At 34.5% G+C, this 24,593-nt stretch overlaps 5 protein-coding genes across 5 annotated transcripts in view; 1 reads left to right on the top strand and 4 right to left on the bottom strand.

Annotated features, from left to right (window-relative positions):
• The window catches only part of LOTGIDRAFT_168230 (hypothetical protein), a gene marked incomplete at both ends in the record, with an annotated part of 7,972 nt that extends 6,513 nt beyond the window's left edge, over window positions 1-1,459 (bottom strand). The window contains 4 exons of the mRNA XM_009066110.1: window positions 6-78; window positions 336-417; window positions 701-925; window positions 1,365-1,459. Of these exons, the coding sequence (XP_009064358.1) occupies window positions 6-78; window positions 336-417; window positions 701-925; window positions 1,365-1,459 (475 nt within the window). The remainder of the gene's footprint in view (window positions 1-5; window positions 79-335; window positions 418-700; window positions 926-1,364) is intronic.
• A 2,024-nt stretch (window positions 1,460-3,483) lies between these two features.
• Window positions 3,484-6,029, bottom strand: LOTGIDRAFT_168229 (hypothetical protein; the record flags this gene model as incomplete). Its single annotated transcript, XM_009066109.1, has 2 exons — window positions 3,484-4,764; window positions 5,880-6,029. The coding sequence occupies 2 exons, from the start codon at window positions 6,027-6,029 to the stop codon at window positions 3,484-3,486; spliced, it is 1,431 nt and encodes a 476-aa protein (XP_009064357.1).
• A 1,968-nt stretch (window positions 6,030-7,997) lies between these two features.
• LOTGIDRAFT_168228 (hypothetical protein) lies at window positions 7,998-15,791 on the bottom strand (the record flags this gene model as incomplete). The annotated part of the gene is made up of 5 exons (XM_009066108.1): window positions 7,998-8,090; window positions 8,144-8,287; window positions 9,526-11,026; window positions 14,115-14,156; window positions 15,649-15,791. The coding sequence occupies 5 exons, from the start codon at window positions 15,789-15,791 to the stop codon at window positions 7,998-8,000; spliced, it is 1,923 nt and encodes a 640-aa protein (XP_009064356.1).
• Window positions 15,792-19,234: 3,443 nt separating this feature from the next.
• LOTGIDRAFT_168227 (hypothetical protein) lies at window positions 19,235-21,348 on the top strand (the record flags this gene model as incomplete). Its single annotated transcript, XM_009066107.1, has 4 exons — window positions 19,235-19,410; window positions 19,939-20,062; window positions 20,306-20,784; window positions 20,925-21,348. 4 exons carry the CDS (start codon window positions 19,235-19,237, stop codon window positions 21,346-21,348), a joined length of 1,203 nt encoding a protein of 400 aa, XP_009064355.1.
• A 688-nt stretch (window positions 21,349-22,036) lies between these two features.
• LOTGIDRAFT_83148 (hypothetical protein) lies at window positions 22,037-22,981 on the bottom strand (the record flags this gene model as incomplete). The annotated part of the gene is made up of 2 exons (XM_009066045.1): window positions 22,037-22,692; window positions 22,846-22,981. Coding segments are annotated over 2 exons (792 nt in total), but the record flags the coding sequence as incomplete, so codon positions are not given.
• Window positions 22,982-24,593: the final 1,612 nt, after the last annotated feature.

Raw genomic sequence — 24,593 nt, 5'->3', positions numbered from 1 at the left:
CGTACTTAGGTTCTTTTTCCTGTTTTCAATCTTCTGGGCTACTGTCATTGGTAAAGTAGGGCTAGCTGCTTGTAAATTCTGTCAATAAAAACGGTATAAATTACATTTCTACATGAGTGCCTTGCCCACACATCTAAAGCCACGCTTGGAAAGCTAAATCCATTTCCATAACTAATTGTCTAGCTGATGATTGTGCATCTAAAGCACCAGTGTAATAGAATATTACAATTTTTTGAATAGTAGTAACAAGGCTGAAGAAGTGTAAGATATTTACATTTCCATTATATGGCTTTTCTGTTTTTTTTTGAAAAAGATAAAAAGAAAAGTGGCGATACCTTTAGCTCTTCTTTCAATAAACGATTTGAATTCTTATGTAATTTTCGTAAATGTTGGTTCAACTCTTCAACCTTTACTGCACTAAAATAAGCCATCATAAGCCATAAATCATTAGTGATTATTAATAAAATACAAAATATTATATCCAACAATTAACATATTTTGGTCGCTTGGATCGTCAGTTGCAAAGCATTGTTTCTCACAAAATCTTTTGATCAATGTTATCCTGACATGCATTTACTTCAGTTATTTTCTCATAGCCCGATAGTTCAACATGGAGCTTTGTGGATCATGTGGTAGCATGAGATGAGCTCATATCAATTAGAAACATAAACCACGGCTCTGACGCTTAATATAAACTTACTGGTTCTGTTTTTTATTTTCGTCTTTTGCTTTGGCGACTTCTTTATTTTCGACCTCAAGGCATTTGGAAACTCCATTTTTCAACTGGCTAAGTCGTTTATTCGGCACGTTTTCATAGTCTCTTTGGTCGTTTTCTGCGTCTGATATATACGTTGGGTTTGTATTTCCCATGCTTTCTGACCGTCGTTTTTTCTTATTGTGGAGAAAAACTCTGCGACCAATTGACCTAGTAGAAACAATACAGATAAAACCATTAGTTACATTTTAATTCCACATTACTATAGACTACTGTTTTTCAATTGTAAAGTGTCGGGAGATCTTTGACGTACACAGCCTAAATCATATAGGGCCTCGGTCAAAGGTCTGATTCGAACGAATTGATATAACTAACCATTTGACCTAACCCGATAAACACCGCGTCACAAAATGCCAGCGACGAAAAGGGTAGAAATTTGATTGGTTAAAGCAGACGTCATCGAGTAATGTTAAAAAGTTAACGTCCAAGAGGACTGTCGTTAGACCCTAACTGAAGTGGATATATTCAAAATAAAAGCTAAAAAAGAACGGTTGATTGGTCTAATTTTAAACAGACTGGTACATTTATTGACATGAAACAGTTATCCCATAATTGTTTTTTTTTCTTGTGTAAATTGAACTTAACTTACCCCTCAGGTTTGCAGCATTTGAGGACGATAACGAGTGTTATTATTGCAATGAATAAAACAACACTTAAACATATCAGTGCTGTTATCCAGGACATACTGGAATCTGAAAATATGTTGAGAAGTGATGATGAAGGTAATTAATGATGATAAGACTGAAGGTATGGAGTGAAGCTGTTTATGAGGGATGATAACAAGTGATCATGAATTGGAATGAGATTAAGGGTGAGGTTGTAAGAGGATGAGAATTAGAATGGGAATGAGAGTAAGGATGAGATTGTATGATGATGAAAATTAGAATGAGAATGAGAGTAAGGATGAGGTTGTATGATGATGAGAATTAGAATGGGGATGAGAGTAAGGATGAGATTGTATGAAGATGAGAATTAGAATGGGAATGAGAGTAAGAGTGAGATTGTATGAGGATGAACATTAGAATGGGAATGAGAGTAAGGATGAGATTTTATGAAGATGAGAATTAGAATGGGAATGAGAGTAAGGATGAGATTGTATGAGGATGAAAATTAGAATGGTAATGAGAGTAAGGGTGAGATTGTATGAGGATGAGAATTAGAATGAGAGTAAGGATGAGGTTATATGAGAATGAGAATAAGAATGGACATGAGAATCTTTCACTTTCATTCTTAAAGAGCATTTCCCCACCATTCCCTCACCCCAACCATCTCTGACACTGGCCAGATGTGCCTTATTGATTTTGCCCTATATCAGTGGGCCGTAAAAGATTGTGCCTTAAAGAAGTGTGCCTAAAGTACCGCGTCTAACTGGCATGTACCAAACTGGCTGCTTACTGGCATTGGGCCTTACCCAGTCGCTCAATTATAAACATAATAATAACAGTGTGACGTTTCTGTTGTGACTGAATATATAATAACGATTTACAGATCAAAGATTAATCATTTTCACTTACCTTATAAAGAATTTAAAATAAGGAAAAGGGAGACATAATTTCGAGACGAAACATAGCTGTATGATTTGAGCTGTTAAACTTCTTCCGCTTTGTACTATTCACTGTTGAAAATCAACCAAGCTTGGTTATCTTTTACATATTTTCGTTTTATGAAAAGGGCGTTAACTTATCAGCTTATAGCTAGATTTACATTACGTTTTAAAGTTTTCCTCGGGTGTGCATAGTGATATTTGCCGATCAAATTTCCTTACATTTCCCACTGCATGTAGGCATAGAAAATCATATTCACAATATAACTGTATATCGTTTCAATTTTAGAATCAAGATCCGTTCGCCTCAAACGCATTTGCCCATGCACATTTTCATCCTATTCCATGTTCGACCTAATGTATGTTCGTCTTGGGTTCTTTTGTGTTACAATAATTTTGACCCAAAAATCCAAAATGCTTTTAGTTTTGACAAAAGGTTTGATATCCAGTGTCTGCAGTCCAGTGACGTATGTAAGTAGTAAGTTTTGAGCCATGGAAATAAGATTTCATAAAAAAATGGTCGTTATTTTTCCGACGCAAACAAAGCACCGGTAGATCGCTGCGCAAGGGAGGTTATATACAACTATTCTATTCTGAACAAACTATACATTTATATTATCAAATTACAAGAAGTGGCTTGAGATAGGTTGATTTATCGAATGACAAAGTACGTAAACTTCCTGTTACAAACTATTTCAATTATCAATATTTTCAATGCCTATACCAAACCTTTAACAAAAACCGGTTTACTTATCACAGTAAAAATAATTTTTTGGAAATTATCATTATGCACTTTTGATGCATGACTAATGGCGCGGGAAAAATAAATAACATACATGGATATATATAAATATTATAACTTATATCTTAAACGGACAGATTCATCATCCGTTTGACCTATCATAGCTTTCAGATTCGGGAATTTCAGACTTCATGTCTATGTGTGTCCAGAATTATCCGCGTTTGAATGTTAAAATGACGACTCCACCATAAATAGAAAAGGTATATAAAGAATAGAAAGTGAAATTTATAGGTATATTTGAAGAGATTATGCTGTTTCTACATGAGGGGCGAGGGGTATCATTTGTATCACACCAATGAATTATTGAACAGTATTTAATTCAAATTTTTTAGCTTTGTAATTTAACAAGTTTTCTTTTGAAATTTAGTTCTCGTTTTCACTTTCACTGGAAGTTAACTCTCCATTTAGGCGACTCATGTCAAAACTACCAAGTTTATCAGGTGCTCTCTCCGGCAACGTGTACGGTATGACAGACCCAGCAAAAAACGAAGGTTCTTCAATTTGATTTTCTTTGGGAAGCAATGGGGGGTCGTAGGGTGCTTTTTCTGTATTCTCCATTTCATTGTCCTCACGAGGACTGTCGGGTACGTCATCCAGACGGCTTGTGCTTAGACAGTCTATGTCGTCCTCGGAGTCCGAGTCTAATCGTTTTGGCTGCTGTCTTAGCATCGCATCATCCGAATCGCTTGTTACACTAGTTGCTGCAAATGGATCTATTTGGTCATCTTTTTCTAGCAAAGGTGGTTCATAATACGCTTTAAATTTGGGTTCTGACGCTAAACTATTCTTCTTCGGACTTACAAATACTGGATATGGACTTTCTGTACGCTTTGGTTCATTTTTAATAGGAAAGAATCGATTCTCGCCCAAATCCACTGCCCCTGAAACAACCTTTTGGTTTAATTGTCTTATATTCCTGAAATAATTGGGAGTAGTAGTCTTTTTTACCATATTTTTAAATCTTAATTTCGCCAAGTTTAAAGTTGGTATTTTATCTCGTTTTTCTTCATCGTCACCATCATCCTCATTTATATACTTGTCGCGATTCCAACAATTTACTCGTTGCAGACGACATATGCCGCCATTTTCTAATTGTTCTTGAATTTCAGAGCTTGTTAATTGAGGGAGTATTCGCTGTACCATAGCGACAGTGGCAATATTTTCTGTTGTTACTCTGTAGCTTGACATAGAAGACTGGGAACGCGCTCGATTTATCAAAATTGTGTTCTTCTTGCTACAAGAAGTGCAGACACTAGGACCCATTAATTCACAACAATGTTTTTGGACGAACGATGATACCTCCGAGTCGGCAACACTTATTGGTCTAGTTGTGTTGTCCAAAGAAGATAACATACTAATGGAATCCATAGTCGAACGTCGGGGTAACAGAGGCTTTGGTCTGCTCACAGAACTGCTGGTAATACAAGACTGTGGTCGCGACATTTCTAAACGGCTCTGAACGCTTCTTCGACCATTTTCTACAGTCTGACGTCTGCTGTGACAAGAAGATCTGACTCTTTGTCTCTCCACATATTTAAAAACATCATCGAACTGAATCTGCTGCTCCGTTGACGATGGCTGGACTGTTGTTGCTAGCGTTTTGATTGGTAGCGACATCCTCACCAAAGGATATTTCCTATTTCCCTAAAAAAAAGAAGTTTATAAAGTTTATTAAGAGCAGAAATAAACTGTGTTTCTGTTAATGCCACGTCAATTTCACTTATACCATTAATGGCTAGCCATACTAGTTTTATAAACACTCTCTAGGTTGTTTATAAACCTAGTTTGGTTATAACATTTTCAAAAATAGACAAAAAATTTTCTTATTCATTAGCTTTATTTTCCAAAAAAAAAACTATGATATCAACATTTCTAGATAAACCAGGTTTAGATCTTATATATGGTTAAAACGTCTTAATATCTCATTAATTTAGATCCCTTGTTGAACAATTTGGTCAATTTGCCAATAGATTCTGAATACTTAACTTTCTAATCAGAGAGAATCACATGGGTTGACATGACCTATAACATGATGATTTAGATTGACAATTCACTGTATAGATCTTAGAAATTTCAGATGATTTCTTAGGTCGATTGTCACAACTGTGCTGAAGATTTGATAGGATCTGACGCGATTAAGACCATGCTTTAGATCGTGTCGCAAATCGTGATAGTGGGAACCTAGCTTTAATGATGTATAAGACTGTCAAAGGAGGAGTCTGTATGTTCTGCCAAATGCGTTGGCTACTATTCTTACATTAACAACGGGTCTATATTAGATATAAGCTTATTATTTACATTACCGCTATACTTATCTCTACTTATACATATACTCCAACGTTTTAAACAATAGACATAATATAGACAATGATATAGATATATAAGAACACCAGTAAGCATTTGTTGACGTGCGATCTAATATCAAGTTCAATTGTTTTCAATCCATGGTTGATTGGCAATGGAAATTACTTTGAGACAATGTAATTACTTGGAAATGAATGAATGAATGAATGAATGAATGAATGAATGAATGAATGAATGAATGAATGAATGAATGAATGAATGAATGCATGAATGAATGAGCTCAATTTGTGATACTCAAAGCGGGCGTCTTTTTCTTTATGAAGAAGATAAATAAGCCTATCAGTTTAGCCGATTTCCATTTATTTAGTTGTAAAAGAACAAGGTATGGGTTTTCGTTCCGATGGAGAAGGAAGTTTATTGTGATTAATCAAATGGCGACAAAAAATAATTCTTACCGGAGTAGCTCTGTTGACATGATGTAGTGGTCTCTTTGATGGATAATGGAGGTCGTAAGATGGCCAGATCTTGTTCCCACTAATTGCCATTACATCAAACTCTGAACTATTCGAACGCTGAAGGTCTTTAAACCATTTGTCAGCACCCATTATGACTTGAACTTGTGTATTTAATACAATCTACTTTAAATTGGACGTATGTAGGTGTGCCTACAATCATAAAATAATAAATATTAGAAGAGAGTATTTGCTCAACATTAAAGACATTTTCAAACGAGGTAACAGAAAGGGACGGTTGCGCCTTTTGGGGGGTTGATTTGAGTCTTGAATAAGTAAAAAGAAAAACTAAAATTGCACAAAACTAGCATAATTCCTTCAAAAATATCTCAAACTGGGAATTTCTTGTCCTAATTATATATATTTATTTTTTATATGCCGGTGTCTATATGACTACTCGTCTTTTTAACGCGGATAATTCTAGACACACGTAAATTTGAAGGCTCAAGCTAAAAACAAGTTCTCGTTTCTGAGACTAAGGTACGATTGGTACCTGTCACCTGTCACTTTTGAACATTAGTTATCAACACTGATTGCGAACCTTCCTAATGAAAAAGGTTCAGATAAAATGAGACATAAGACAAATGTAGGTTTAGATAAATGAAGGTTCAGACAGACGAAGATTGAGATAAATGAAGGTACAGACCATGAACCAGGCAAATGAAGGTTTAGATATATGAAGATTTTGACAGAAGGTTTAGATATACATGTACGGAGGTCTAGAAAGAAGAATGTTAGGATCAATAAAGGTTCAGATAGGCGAAGGTTTAGATAAGTGAAAGTTCAGAGGCGATGGTTTAGATAAGACCAGAATCAATCAGATGAAGGTTTTAGATAAATGAAGGTTCGGACAGATGAATGTTTAGATAAATGAAGGGTCAGACAGATGGAGGTTTAGATAAATATCGGCGAGTTTTTGATTCTGAACGAAAATTGTATAGACAAGACAACTTTCAAAGAAAAAAAAATGTATCAATGGCAAGGACAAAGAAAAGTTCAGAATCAGGAAAGTAAAGACTTACCAGTTTCGCTATTAAGTTTTCATAAAAATCTTCATCCATTTCAAGTATTTATAGTCCAATAGATCCAGTCTTCAATCGATCAACAATCAAAATAATCAAGCCTGTCTGAAGCATACATTACACATCTTAGCTACCCAAACGTGTCTTATCATTTCGATCAACAATAACTTTATTATCTACATTTCCCCGTTCGTAATTCAAACATCTAGTTTACTGTCAGAATATTGGTCTCAATAAAACATGTATAGGCTACTATGAACTGTCGAGATAAGACTTGTTACCAAGTCACCAATAGATCGGATTAGGTCCCGATCAAGCGCAGATTAAATTCATAAATCACCTTGTGTATTAGTAATTACCGAATCCTCAGTGTTTCGCTCGTGTATGGTGCAAGTCGGATTAACTTGACCCATTACCCACAACCAAATGTGCTGAAATGTAGTTGAAGATAAGCGCGTAACGATGTAACGATTGGTAATTTGGCACGATTTTCTGTGAATCTATGGTGGATAATTTTATGAGAATTACTGAACCATGAGTAACAAAGCTTTATCGAATTATAGTAAATTACTTTATTAAGTTTAGTCAAGCTCGAAATATACCATAGGAGTTAAATATTGTGCAAATGTCAAAGGTTAATTCTCATTAACAGGAAGCAACAAAATCTACTTTTTTTGAATTGATACAGGGCTGCCCAATACTATTTTTTTTATGAGTATAGGTATGCTAACCTCTAGAGGAGGCAGATGTGGGAGGTGGGGCTAAGATCCACCTTTAGTCGGACAGAATCTGACAGCAGCTCGATTTTCATCGATTGTTAATAACTGAGATCTTGATCAATTGCGGGATTTAGTCGACGTATATTGACATCAAATGATCATCTTCTGCAAAATTCGTCTTCATGAGTGGTCAGAATATTCTATCATTTCTTTAATAGCATTCGTCAATGTTCCGAACTTTCGTAAAGGTAATTCTAATATATTGCAGAGAACAAACTGAACTTTCAAAGTAGTCTATGTGTCAATAAAATCCTGATATTTTAAAGATTCTCGTGCATGATATAGCACTGAATTATCACTACTATGCAAGACTCCACTTTCTCGTTCGCGAGCTGTAGACAATTCTCTGACATCTAAAAAGAAAATTGTACAGAGAATTTAATTATGTTTTGAAATTTTGAGTTACCTCCCATTCTATCATTCTATGAAATGTCAATCTGTGTAGTTTTCCTTTAGCAACAGAAACAGAAGGTCTCTTAACCAAATGTAAAGTGAACAGGATTGAGATTCTGATGAAACTAGATGACTGGCGTGAACAGGATTTGAGATTCTGATGAGACAAGATGAGTAACCTTAACAGGATTTGAGATTCTGATGAGAAAAGATGAGTAACGTGAACAGGATTTGAGATTCTGATGAGACAAGATGAGTAACGTGAACAGGATTTGAGATTCTGATGACACAAGATGAGTAACGTGAACAGGATTTGAGATTCTGATGACACAAGATGACTGACGTGAGCAGGATTTGAGATTCTGATGACACGAGATGAGTAACGTGAAACGAATTTGAAATTTTGGTGACACGAGAAGAATGACTTTAACAGAATTTGAGATTCTGATGACACAAGATGTTTAACGTTAACAGGATTTGAAATTTTGGTGACACAAGAAGAATGACTTTAACAGGATTTGAGATTCTGATGACACAAGATGACTAACGTGAACAGGATTTGAGATTCTGATGACACAAGATGACTAACGTGAACAGGATTTGAGATTCTGATGACACAAGATGTCTAACGTAAACAGGATTTGAGATTCTGATGACACAAGATGACTAACGTGAACAGGATTCGAGATTCTGATGATACAAGATGAGTAACGTGAACAGGATTTGAGATTCTGATGACACAAGATGTCTAACGTAAACAGGATTTGAGATTCTGATGGCACAAGATGACTAACGTGAACAGGATTTGAGATTCTGATGATACAAGATGAGTAACGTGAACAGGATTTGAGATTCTGATGACACAAGATGTCTAACGTAAACAGGATTTGAGATTCTGATGGCACAAGATGACTAACGTGAACAGGATTTGAGATTCTGATGATACAAGATGACTAACGTGAACAGGATTTGAGATTCTGTTTACAGATGGGTCTATAGGTGGGGTCATTTTGCAAACCAATGTACGTGTACAATACAGAAATAAACAAAACAAACTACTTTATAAAAAAGTATTTTGAAAAATACAGTACCATATCTCATATAACAAAAAATATCTTGAAATACTCCGTACAATTTTTTTTTTCAATTTACCTATAATATTCCAATTTCCGTACATGCATTCTTAAATTTTCATTATCGCAATTGCATGGGTTGCTTGTCTGCAAAAACTTCATTCGAGGAAAAAGCAATAAACTGTATAACTCAAACTGATAAACTTTACATGCATAAAATATGTAATCATCCAATCATCTATGCTTATTCATTGTCCAATGGATTCTCACTGTTCAGTCTTTGCACACTGGATAATAACGACTGTCTTTGATCGAGACTTACTCGAGATTCGGCCAGGTCACTCATGTAAGTATGTTCTCTCGTAAGAGTCTTTTCTCTTCGTAAAGACAGTTTCACCTTACCATTTGCGTTAGTGAAGCCCCGGGTTTCTGAAATTCTTACTTTCCTCTTATATTGATCACTGTTAGCACGCTGTGCATTAGCCACTGTTTCTATCGCATCCAATAGGTCAACATTATTCGGGAAATCATCGTCGTCATGATGTTCTTCATCAAGCATATTTGGTAAACGAATGACAGCATCGGCCGAAGCAAGTTTTTCCGTTGAAGGCTGATCACTTGACAAAGTTTGGTTACAATTTGTGTTTTCTTGAGAATCATTTTTTGGAGTAATACGAAGTCTCTCCCTTGGACTATATACAGGATAAGCTTTAGACGCAACAGAATCGTTGAACGTTTGATCTGAATCATGGGCAGCCATTGTCAGAAACCGATGAAGTCTAAACTGGCGAACCGACCGAGTCGCATTTTCCTTACCTTTTGGTTTTCTATAATTGCTTTCTGATTTTTTGAATCGTTGTTCCATACTTGGCACTGGCTCTGAGATTCGAACTCTATGGCTAGAACGGTCTCTTTTGATCACATCACTTTTAAACTTATGTGGAGAAGGTGTAACTTCAGTTCGACGTGGAGAGGTCGTAGGTTCGGATTGAGATTTTGTCGCTACGTGGTTGGTCGTCTTAGAATTTGTGTTTGATTCACCATTGTTCTTTTGTAAGAAAGCGACTACATTTTTCATATTTAATCTATCCGGATCATAATCAGTTATTGGTGTATTACTTCTCGGTAATGAGTTGACGTTCACTTTGTGTTTTAGGTGTGGGATTTTTCTTTGCTTAGCATCCTGATACACTTTCTGCTTTCTGAGGTCAATCTCACCCGGGGTTAACGTCACTGCGCGCCAAAAACCATTTTGAGGAAGAAAGTAACGCCCATCTAAAGAGCGAGAAACATTAGGCTTGGGTAGATATTTCACCTGATCTGTAAAATCTGAGCTTGATGAACATAGCCACGATTTTGGTTTCTGATTTCCGTCATTTTTTAACAAAATTTCCGTATTTGCAGAGTAAATTATTTGATCGTTTAGATCTTTCACCGAAAAACCATTGTCTTTCACTGCTGTTTTATATTTAACACTTTGTTCCGATTGCGAACGAGGCCCTTGAAGACTGCACGGCCTATTACTAAACACTTTGGGACGATCTGCGCATTCGGAGACAGATCGGACGATCTTGTGTCGAGCAGACTGGAAGTTGTTGACTCTAGTAACAGCCAATCGCGGAAAACCCTTATTGACGTTGTTCCTTTCTTCGTGGTATAAGATATCATTTTGACTACTTGCGTCGTTGCTTCCAAACGGCGTCAGCTGAAGAACTGATGGTTGCCAACTGTCTGTCATTAACATGGTGGTCAATGGTTCAAGGATTGGTAACTGTGTTGTGGACGCATGATGGATTTGATCACCAAGTTTCAAATACAAATATCTGAAAATATACGAAAAATATTAACTTTAATGATTAAAAATATTCTCGCAATTTCGTTGAAACTGATATTATAGGTTAACATCTGGAGAACCAATATATTACCTTCAACAAAGAATGAATGAAGTGAGATGATCAAGCCCCTACTCCTTTCTATTCTTACTGTATATAAATCCTAACTACCTCCAATTAAAGTCATAAAACTTCTCCCTGTCATAAAGTTAATGTCTCAATGACTTCACTTTTGAAAACTCTTCTTATAAATTTATTTGAAGTTCGTTCTAGGCCAATCGATACAAGGAGAGCTTAATAGAAAATGTAAACGCCCTATGCAAATTAAAGTAACTAAATACCAGACGATATATATCATGAAGGTGTCTACTATAGACCAAGTTTTACAGACTTACAGACTATGATATCATGAAATCGGTTGATTGAAAAGTTGACCATTGATTAATGATGCTATGCTGTTGAAATGTCCCTGCTGATTCATATGGTCTTATTACTTTTTGTCAAGTAAATTCACCAAACAAACCAAACAATTGATTCCACCCAGATTAGGAATATGAACCAAAAATTTTATTTCGTGTTTTATAGGTAACTTGTAAATTTAGTTAATATTTAACAATACTTTACAATTTAATTGGTCTGTCTATTTAGAAAAAAAATTCACACATCCCCTCCATTGGAATTTTTTTTCCCCATAAATTTTCTTCAATATCAAATGTTTCATGTTGCTTTTTGGATGTGATTCAATGTATTTCCATAGAATTTGTATTGAAATTTCTGAGAATATAATCTAATAGCTCAGAATTATTCAATATCCAATGACTTGTAGACTATAAGGCGGGGCCCGATTTACCCATACCCGCCTGTCAGTTATTCAGAGTGATATAAGTATATATACTTGAATGTTTATGATACTTGAAATCTGGGAGGTTAATTAGTTTAGTAAACTTAATGTGTTATTGGAAATAGATCGATTGGTCTATGTCTATCAAAATTTAATGAGCTACGGTATGAACTCGTAGCAACCATAAATATTCAGATTAAAATACCACCATAATACCGCCATGTTTGTTGGTATATGTTTAAAAATCATCTTATAAAATCTGTAAGTTCGATGCTCATTTCCACACATCTCTGATCTGTGTTAAATTTGGAAATTTCTATCAATAGGCCCTACTCAACAATAAATACTATATGGTTTGCCCATATTTTAAATCAAGTTAAAATCAATATTATATTCCGCCAAAACTCAATGAAAGATTGTTGTAACGGCCAAGCAAAACCTATATTGTGTAACAGGGAGCCGATCAAAACCCCTGTACTTTCTGCCAAATGTTACTGCTACTACGAATTAAACAGAACTCATATTGCATGTTGTAAATGTGCCAATGAAAACAAAGAAAACCCATGTACAATTTTGTTATGACGAGCGATCCAAAACTTATATTCCATAATTTTGTTATAACGGGCTATTCAAAACGTATATTCCACAATTTTGTTATAACGAGCGATCCAAAACTTATTCCACAATTTTGTTATAACATGCTATTTAAAACTTACATTCGACAATTTTGTTATAACGAGCTATTCAAAACTTATATTCCACAATTTTGTTATAACATGCTATTCAAAACTTACATTCGACAATTTTGTTATAACGAGCTATTCAAAACTTATATTCCACAATTTTGTTATAACGAGCTATTCAAAACTTATATTCCACAATTTTGTTATAACGAGCTATTCAAAACTTACATTCCACAATTTTGTTATAACGAGCTATTTAAAACTTGTTCCACAATTTTCTTACAACAAGCCACATTCCACAATTTTGTTATAACGAGCTATTCAAAACTTACATTCCACAATTTTGTTATAACGAGCTATTTAAAACTTACATTCCACAATTTTGTTATAACGAGCGATTCAAAACTTATTCCACAATTTTCTTACAACAAGCCACAGGCTTTAAGATTTATTCAATCTAACTCAATGCATATTATGGGAAATCGTTCTTTGCATGAAACGTGTATGTAATATTTATATATCAATTGAAGAATAATTTTACAAGAAAACAAAGTCTTCAGATTGATCAAGATAAAAATCACGTCTGTGTAAGTGGCATCGTGGGACATCGTTTGCGTGACATTTAATTAAATACGTCTTTTAATTTTGACTATTGTGAGGGCATGTCAAATCTATTCTTTCCACGCACCGAATGGCTGAAGATATAACATCTAACGTGATTGAAACAGTTAAAAAAAACAGTCAATAAGCTTTAAACATTGATAATATATTATATTATTCAGTATATATTAATCAATTCAAACTCGGTCTTTTATCTGTCTTAACGTCAAGATGTTCAGTTTAAGCTATATGCTTTAAATAATATTACTTATATGAATATAACGCTATATTACTCATAACTAGGTCCAATGTTGTCTTCAAGCCTTTGATAATATTGATAAGTAAAATGTATAAATCGATTATTTTAATCCACCCAGATTAACGATTATATTGATTATATTGACAATACAGGCTTTGGATTATAATTATTGAAAGCAGTTTTAATTCAAATAGCAAGCATGTTTTTCAATTTTCAATCACTGATACAACTTAAACCAATTTCAAACATAGTTTAAAGTGACATTTACCTTAAATGTTGACACAAGCGCTAGATATTATCTTTATCGACTCTAAATTATGAGAGTAGCTCTTCTAGGGGTTTTGCTGCACAGTCGGCTAGAGCGTTAGAATTCATACATGATGCCATTTGTTTTGTTACGTCGATGAGTGAGAGTCTGGCGATCTTGTATAAGTTATGCTAGTCGACTCGGCTGATATCTTTATAAAAATAGTTTGGTTTCTTTCTTCTTTCAAGTATACTGAAAATATACTCCCAATTAGTCATGGTTTTGCAATGAGTCCAGTTATTAATACCGCAATAATAAACTAAGTGCTGCTATACAGGAAGAGAAAACAGAATTGAATACCAATTACGATACAATCGACCGACTGCTTTCTTTGGGATTCTATTCAAGTAAAAATTGGAAAGTCATTAACTAGTAATTAGGCCACATACCTTGGCATTAACATAACAATTCTAAAAAGAACAAAATATACCCTAAAATACAAATCAATATTGAATTCATGTACGAATTCATGTAACTGACCAACATTCTTTTTGTGATCATATTCTCTATATCTATTTTCAAGTTAAACAAATGAGAACATTACAATAATTGTGAAATTAAAAATATAAAAGGTTAATGTAAAAAAAATATATCACCATGATATACCTGATTTATATAAGAGATATATATCACCACAACATACAAATTTTTTCAAAGAAATACATATCACTAGGATATACCGATATTAGAGATATATAAAACCAGGATATACCAGATTAATATTAGAGATATATATATCACCAAGATATACCAGATTAATATTAGAGATATATATCACCGAGATATACCAGATTAATATTAGAGATATATATCACCGAGATATACCAGATTAATGTTAGAGATATATATCACCGATATATACCAGATTAATGTAAGAGAATATATCACCGAGATATACCAGATTAATGTTAGAGATATATATCACCGAGATATACCAGATTAATGTTTAAGAGAATATGTCACCGAGATATACCAGATTAATTTTAGAGATATATATCACCAGGATATACCAGATTAATGTATGAGAATATATCACCAGGATATATCAGATTAATGTAAGAGATATATATCACCGAGATATACCAGATTTATGTAAGAGATATATATCACTAGGATATACCAGATTAATGTAAGAGAATATATCACCGAGATATACCAGATTAATGTAAGAGATATATATCACCAGGATATACCAGATTAATATTAGAGATACCATATACCATTGGGATATATCAGAAATATGTAAGAGATATAGGTCACCAGGATATACCAGATTAATGTAAGAGAATATATCACCAGGATATATCAGATTAATATTAGAGATACCATATACCATTGGGATATGTCAGAATTATGTTAGAGATATAGGTCATCAGGATACATCAAATTCATATGAGGCATAAATATCACCCGGATAAACCAGAAGTTTTTTAGAAATATATATCACCAGGATATACCAGGTTAATATTACCAGGATATAGAAGATTTGTTCAAGAAATATATCACAGGGTATACCAGATTAATGTTAGAGATATATATCACCGATATATACCAGATTAATGTAAGAGAATATATCACCGAGATATACCAGATTAATGTTTGAGATATATATATCACCAGGATATACCAGATTAATGTAAGAGATATATAAAACCAGGATATACCAGATTAATATTAGAGATATATATCACCGAGATATACCAGATTAATGTTTAAGAGAATATGTCACCGAGATATACCAGATTAATTTTAGAGATATATATCACCAGGATATACCAGATTAATGTAAGAGATATATATCACCGAGATATACCAGATTTATGTAAGTGATATATATCACTAGGATATACCAGATTAATGTAAGAGAATATATCACCGAGATATACCAGATTAATGTAAGAGATATATATCACCAGGATATACCAGATTAATATTAGAGATATCATATACCATTGGGATATATCAGAAATATGTAAGAGATATAGGTCACCAGGATATACCAGATTAATGTAAGAGAATATATCACCAGGATATATCAGATTAATATTAGAGATACCATATACCATTGGGATATTTCAGAATTATGTTAGAGATATAGGTCATCAGGATACATCAAATTTATATGAGACATAAATATCACTCGGATAAACCAGAAGTTTTTTAGAAATATATATCACCAGGATATACCAGGTTAATATTACCAGGATATAGAAGATTTGTTCAAGAAATATATCACCAGGATGTTCCAGATTTATGTAAGGAAATCATGGCGTATATATAACAACGAGATACCAGATAAAGTACTATGAAAATTAAGGGATAACTGGTGCATGTCATGGTGTTTATTTTATGATTCATAGTATTCGTTATATTATGTTCAATGATTTATGTGGGCACTTGGAGTAACACGTAACAAGCACTTCATTTTACAAGATAAACAAAATAATACCGTCAAGCTTTTCACTGATCACGCTACAAACGCATTAGACATTGTTAAGTGTTAGACCTCGGTATATATACATAAAGGAACGAATAAAATTCTGCATTGATGCATACACGATGCACTGTTGTATCACATAACATGTAATTAATTCGAGATATTGTATTTCTCTTGTTTTCTATCTGAAAACAGAAACCAGTAATGAAGGACGAACAACCCTCTTTCCTTTCAGTATCTTGTTAGGTTCATAACAATATATCGGGTATGTTACTATTATAGAAAGTGGAATTTTCGTTTATTTTTTGGAAATGTAAGAGAAACAATCAAGATTCATACAATAAATGTGTACTAATGGAAGTAATAATCTAAATTGTCGACGAATTGGATTTCAAACTTTAATTTTGAAAAGTGATACGGATGACAGATACTGAACTATATGAATGGTTTATTATGTCCCTTTCTACCACTTTCACTATCGAACTCAGCGAAGATCTTTCAATTATCTGCGTCTTCAAGTTCAACGTGGTTCCTTCATTGATCTGCGTCCTTTTTCGCCTAAGACTTCAAAGGGCGCCGAAAAAGAACTACCCACAGAAAGATAAGACATAAATAAATGAGTTAGTATGTCACAAATGTTGCTCTCTTTTTGTGTTCTAGTGCCATATAATTCTAACAAAAGACATTTCACCACTTAGTGTCTTTATATGACAAAAGTTATAAAAGATTTATAGAAAGAGTCTTTGAAGTAAATCATTATATTAGTTGTAAGTTCAGTCGATTGCTATATGAATACAAGTCAATTGGTAGTTATAAATGTCAATTCACATTGTGTATCAATACAAATGTCACAAAAGCGTCGTATCAAAATTAACATGTAGTTAGCGAGATCGATTTACGTTTCCGAATCAATTCGATAATTAGGCCTATTCTAAGTTAAATGGTGAGTTATGATTTACTAAAAGTAATGCTCTCATGCACATCATTACTCATATTTTTAAAAGTTATAAATGTGAAATGTAATGGTTTATGGAACTGATATCCATTCTAACGTTAAAATAATGTAGTTTCATGCAGAGAGTCCCTGAAATGTGTTTTTTTGATAAGCAATTCTAGAAAAACTATGTTGAAAATAAGGATCGTTTCCAATATTATTCATAAATAACCATTATTTTATAAGTTACTACAACTAAAATGATTAAGGAAACTGAAAGTAAACCTCTGTAAAAGTATTGATAGTATTGTATATAGTCAATCCCACCTGGGTAAGTGGAAGACAGTCTTTAATGGTACAATATACAGTACAGGTCTAGTTTAGTATTCAATTACAGCGCGTTACGTTGTAGTAAATATAAACCTAAGGTAATAACAACGTGTATATTATATTAATCTTCTTATGTTATTTTAGATTAGGTCAGTTAATCGGATAATGAACATAATCATCCATTATTTAACCTCAAACAAAACTTTTGGGCTCTGATTGCCCACCTCGTATAGCACGAGTTTTGGTGCAACAATCTTCACCCCTGGTTTTCTTTACCATTTTACACAAACAGCTGGTATACCCCTTTGACTATTTCAAACTGAAGAACCAAAATTTTCAAAGTAAACTTCACTGTCAATAGCTGATTATTGTCACTTGCATATATATAGAACTTTTTGAAAATCATCCCAAGTGCGCTGAAAATGTAAACACATTATCGGAATGTATTCCGTGTGTCATGCCCTTAAAATTTCAAGGAAGAAACTTGATTTAAAAACTAACTGACCCTAACCCGGTTTGTGTCTTATCAGAATTCTAAGAAACACCCTTTTCGTGTGGAATGCATAATTATATAATGTGTCGACACTACCATTTGATGAAAACAAAGTCCACAGAAAGCTTGAAAACTCAAAGGCCTACCTTTATTGTAAGTTATACATCAAGGAATATTTATCAACTTTCTAATATTCCGTCTCTCCAAGAACACCAACTTCAAACTTCAGATTTCTCAAGACACTACATGATTTGCCTTTATATTTCTCCAGCAATGAAGTACTCGTAAAATACATAAAGTCCTCGAACGTCTCCTAGTAAATAACTAATAAAACAAGGGAGACAACTCAATTTGTAGTATTGATTACCTCGTAGCAGACGATGATTTATGAGTAGAATACCCAAGTTGTTAAGCAGACGTGTAAATAATTATTAGAAGGTGAAATATCAAGATAAGAGGTCCTGTTTAAAATTAATCATTTACACAAAATGATTGATGTCATATGAACTAATTTGTATATTTTTGCCATCTGCAACTGAAGGTTCATAAAAATATCTATAAAAAAAAGATGCTGAATCGCATAGTCCTAGTGAAATCCTCAAATCTTTTGTGATAAAGGATTGCCGAGTCTGGCTCAGTGACATTTGTTAAATCAGAGTTTTGAAGAAAGAAATCACGTTTTATGCTTGAAGACCAAAGTAAAAACCCGATTCTCAGCTAAGCTGAAGCTGTATATATAACAATCTCTAAATGTACATAGTTCATAAATACAAAGCTTTAGATGCATGTAACTGTATATGCTAGATGCATGTAACTGTACATGCAACAAAGCTGTAGCAATACATACGAAACCATAGCTAATCCATACAAATATGTAGACATTTAAACGTAGCTGTAGAAAAATGTATTCTTCTCTCACCAGGGAGAGAATCGCTTCCAATTTCTACAGACGTAAATTAAAAATAAACTCTCTACTCATTTAGCAGTTTAACCATATTTCCGTTTTTTGGTTAAAATGAGGCACAAGAAACTTTTTTTGGAATATTCCATTAAATAAAAACTATCTGAGGCTAGAAAAAATCAGAGACTTTCGGACTATATCTGATGATAAGATGAAGATCAAAATGATATCATCGAACCTACTTTCTTATCAAAACATAGCATTCCCCTATTGAATGAAATTTAGATAAATCACTGTGTACGATACGATGTAGGCATTTTTGTGAAAAGTGTGACATCCATTGTGGGTCAGCTGACACGATTGATAAAATATAAACACAGAAAGCACGTGATAACTGGTGAAAACAAGCTAACGATGTCGATGTCGAAGGAAGAGAAAGATGCTACTGGGGATTATGTCCGTAAGCTTAATACTCTGGCGTTATGTCAAAGATTCGTTACTGATTTTTTCAGAGGTTTTTCAAGCGGAGCAATTCTTTATGCTGGTGTAAAAGGTGTCTCCGCGTTTATGAAAAATCCGTTTCGTAAAGGGTAAATTATTTAGCTTATTCGTTACATTTTGAAGCTTTTAGAAGAATATTGGTGAATTACATTTAGATACCTTCAGGGACAGACTGGGGGTTTGACTACCGGACTACATTTGTCTTTGCGAATTCATCAGAAAACATTACCACCTTTATCACATGAGAAAGGTTTAGGCAGGATGAGGGCTAGACCAGCCTCTCATAGCTAATTGGACAGTTAGTTGTCGGTGTGCTCCATCAAAAGCAGATTTTTGGACTAAGTGAGAGCAAGAATAATCTAAGTTGTGGTTGTATCAATTGTCACAATCCTAATCTCACAATCAGTAGGAGTTTGTTCAAATCCATTGGCACTAAGGGCAAGAGCTTATCATTTCTGAAGAAATTTTGCATTTTGTCGAGTTTATATATACACCCAACCACTACTACTAACAATATATCATCACTCAATTGTTAACTTCCGGTTGGACATGTTAGCGCGGTAACGAGGCAAAATACCGACTCGTCTTCTACCAAAATCTCTTTTTATCTTTTTCAGATTACCTGCCCTTGGTAAGGAAATTGTCTGTACAGATGCTGTCAAATTCTCTGCTTTTCTCGGACTTTATCCCAGCATTTATCATTTAGTTGTTGATATTCTTCAAATAGCCAGATCAACAAAGGTAACATCTATAGGTCCTACAGATTCCGTGTGGTCCATTTTCTAATCTATTTTTTAACTCCCGTAACAAAAAGCGTCTCATGTAGCGTAGCTTACATTGATTGATTTTATCAGAATTCAGTTGGAAATATCTTGAAACCACAAAGGGCATTCTCAATAAGTCTCTATAACCCGCTATATACCAGAATACCTAAGCATAATTTTATTACAATTGGTGAAGTATGCATTTTTATTGTCATTTCAGGATGGCTGGAATCATGGAATAGCAGGGGGGATAGCTGGCCTATCTATTATAGTTGAGGATGAAACTAGGAGAAAAGTTGCCTCCCTTTTTGCAATCGCACGTGCCTTGGGGGCGGGACTGACAACTCTGGTCAAAAGAGGAAAGATAACTCGCATTCCATATTGTGAGACTTGGTCATTCTGTGCATGTTGTGCCTTTCTAGTGTATTGCACAGCACTAAAACCGGAACTTTTATCTAAAGGGTACTATAAATCGATACTAAAATGGTCTCGGGACTACTCCGATGAAAATCTGACCCTGCTCTTTCGAAAACCAGCTGTGGAGTTTATAAATTGTCAAAGTGCTGGACTTCATAAACAATCGTGTACTCATCATGCAGTTAAAGACTTTTGTTACAGTTACCCAGCTTTTGCGAAGCTGTATCTTCCGATCCATGCCACGCCAATGGTTCTCTTTAGAAGGAAACAACTCTACCAAAAGTAAGATATTTGTATCCAACATATAACAGCAGGAAATGGAACGATAACTTTGCAGCAGAAAAAATCTCTCGAGGTGGTATAGATAAACCGTTATTTAAAGTTCCTCTGATAAAAGCAAAATTTTCTTTTTCTCATTTCAGGCCATTGCAAGAGCTACTGACACTAGCAAGAAACCTAGCAATGTCTAGTGCGTTTCTTTCAACTATGGTGATGCTGGCTAAATATGGACTGTGTGTGATGAGGAACGCTTATGGACGACCACCACCTATCCCTACACTTGTTCCTGTTGTGGCAGGATTTGTTTGTGGAATGGGGATCTTATTTGAAAGAGCTCGAAGACGAAAAGAACTGGCATTATTTTTAATACCTCACACTTTATACGCAATTTATCTGATGTTGAAAAAATCCAAGCTGACAGCTAATTTGGAAATTCCACATGGATTTGTAATTCTGTTCTCTTTGTCTATGGGAAATATCATGCATGCTTATGAACGTGAACCACATTCTTTGACACAGCTCATTCGTGGATTATTGAATTTCTTTGTTGGAAAACATAAAGTGTAGTGTATACTAGTAAAGCAAAATTAACATTTAAAATCAATTTTAATAAACGAGTAAAAATTCATAACATTATATTGAAATAAAACAATAGTGATGAACTACATCACTCAACAGAAATAAACAATCGTTTTAAAACAGACCATGCATAAACGGTTGACGTTTTTCCCATCGAGCAAAATATAATGTTTCAGAACGCAAACAAAAGCAATATTATTATGCTTGGGGTTGATATGGATTTGGACCATTATATTGAATTGGAATAGTAGTATGACGATTATGCACAGTATCATCTACAAAAATCTTTAAAAATTGTGCCAATTGAGAAGGCGTGTTACCTCACGTGAAAAGAATAAGTTGTCTCATATTATATGTCTTGTCGACAACATACTCATTTATTTGGACGTACTTATTCTCTATATAGTGAGGAAATAAACATGGAAAACGACATTATCCTTTGAGAAATATAGTATTCCGGATATTTCCTTTCCTATTATATAGCTATCCGTAAAACTTATTACAATATTAATTCTTTAACAAATTTCACTACAGACAAATCATGGAAATATAGATCAGCTGTTATAGAAGCTTATAGAAGGGTATATTACTGCTTTTAAGTTCCTCGTAATCAAGCACAAAATGAAATAATACCGTAACATTCCCAAGCATGAGCATCTCTGCCGCTGATTGTTCTAAATGCTTTATTACAAACACCACATTTATGTGGTTTTAAACCCTCGTGCACTCTAGCATGTTTTGCCAATTCTTCGCTAGTCGCACATCGTTTAGAGCATTTATCACAATGGAATGTTAACATGTTTTCATCTGTATGTGTTCGTTTGAAATGCACATGCAGTTCGATGCTGGTAGAGAACAGTTTACAACAGTTGTCACATTTATAGGGTCTCCTCTTTTGATGACGTTCTAGATGCTTATCCAGGTCAATTGTCCTTTGAAAACGAGCTCGACAGTAATCACATTTATATAAGAATGCATCTGAATGCATTCTGCTAACGTGTTTATGAAGGTTTCCGATGTTACTAATTTTCTTACCACAAACTTCACATTGTTTGTATTTTGTTTTGGTTCTTTTCATTATGGGCACTTTGTTAGTGTGAGTCGAATTTGAATTTGATACTATATTAAAAGGACTTCTATGGCGATTAATGTGACTTTTGAGGCTGTCTTTCATAACGAACATTTTCCCACAGATGTGACATTTCTTTGATCTTAGGTCATCGTGTACGCTACCGTGTTTTACCAAATCTCCTCTAAATGCAAAGCTCTGGTGGCAAACACGACAATTATAAGGCGTTTTGGAAACTCGTGAAATCTGGTGTTCCTGGTCATCTTGTTTTTCCAATTTTTGGTTAGTTTGCAGCTCTATTTTATGGACAGTCTGATTCGTGTTTTGAAACTCAGATTCTATGGTTTGTGGTTCAGGAAAGTCAACTTTGTGGTAAAATCCTAATTTGTTATGTCGATTCACGTGGTTCCTTAAACAATCCGCTTTGATGAAGGTTTTCCCACAGATGTTGCATTTCTTTGTCCGGAGATGATCATGTTGCCTCCCGTGCATTATCAAAGATCCCCTGGTGAAAAATCTTTTGTAGCATACACGGCATTTGTACTTCTTGTCATTTCTCTCTTCTGTTTTAAATACAGGTGAACCACGTGCTTCGTCGACAGGAGGTGGCACCACTTCCTCTTTGCATTGTTTAAGATCCCTATCAAGATTGTGTTCTGGAGTACCGGATGTTTCGGTTTTGTGGATTTGATATCCTTTGTTGACTTCAAGTTTGGATTCATTTCTTACGGCCATGGGAGTAACCTGTGGCTTCTTCTCAAAATGGGTCATGGCTTTCTCTGGGTTGTAATTAAACAGATTTCTGTGAACGCCTACAAGCGACCGTGGTTTTGGTTTCCTTTTGGGTGGTGGTCCTGATAATTCAGAGTCGGTACTAGAAATCGGTTCTCTTTTGATCCTTCTCTTGATTTTACGAGATGGAGTTTTTACATTTTTGATATAGATTGTATGCAATCGTGAATGTTTTCTGGCATGCATCTTAAGTTCATGTCTGTATTTAAAGTCTTTCTGGCAATCTCCACAATTGTAAACGACGTTGGCAGAGGTGGCAAACCAAAAGGTGCTCTGAGATTGACTCTCTATATCAAGTGTATATTCGTTGTCAGAGGATTCACTATCGGCAAGGTATTGATTCAGATTGTCATCATAACAGTATGGTAAACTCCTACACGTACCCCAATCCCAAGTCGATGGTTCAATTTTTAACTGTATCATCTATAATATAAAAGTACCGGTATTTAACAATAAAAGAGCTAGTAAAGGTACCCATTTCAGAGTTCGAGTTTAAGGCTAATATAAGAAATAAGAGTTATCAATTATGGCTAAGATATACAAAGTTAGACTAAATTGTGTTCAAAAACTCTTTTATGGGATCGTTGGCAAATGTGCATTATTACTGACCATACATAGAACTATACCGTACCGTATACCAATTAGTTCTTCTTAGTTTTGAAATGATGTAGCCAGGGTCAAGTCAAACCAATTAAGGTATATCTGATATCTGTACTGTAGGCCTACTGTTACAAGTAGCGTACGATAAGCGAACAACTGCGGCCGTGCGGGACACTCTTTCTCCCTGTATTTTGTTTACATTATCCAACCTCGCAGCTGCATCAAGATCCATGTAAGGTTTAGTCTCTACTCTCTAGCCTTGCATTAGCAGTAATAATTGTCATAATATTAGCGCAGTCGTCAGTGGATATTTAGCCGTGAACAAACGACCTAATAATACTACTAGTACTAGTACTAGTACTAGCATACCGGTGACCATGGGCGGTATGTATAAAATATGGGTTCCCTTATCATGAAAAAACATTGACATATTCACATTTTGTGCATACCTTTAAATGCAATATGGAAGAAATTACACATGCATCGCTATACTGCATAAGTGTTACCAGTAATGTATATTTTGTATATGTTCAATTACCAAACTTGTAGGCCTTGATTTACGCGCGCACCGACCTGTGGCGTAAATCTGTACTGCCAGATTGTCTTTGCAGGCTAAACTATTAGGTATATTATGTATCCTAGGATGCATGTATAGAGAATGACATGGCTTTATCAGAACTTTTTTTTATTAAACACTCATACAAATGTAATTGCATATAAAGATAAGACATAATGCTGCTTCAGATAAGATGTACGAAACTATTCTCAATCT

The sequence above is a fragment of the Lottia gigantea genome (assembly GCF_000327385.1).
Source record: "Lottia gigantea unplaced genomic scaffold LOTGIsca_73, whole genome shotgun sequence".
NCBI lineage: Eukaryota > Metazoa > Mollusca > Gastropoda > Lottiidae > Lottia > Lottia gigantea.
Note: the sequence above shows the minus strand (reverse complement) of the source record. Positions and strands in the feature narration are given on the sequence as shown.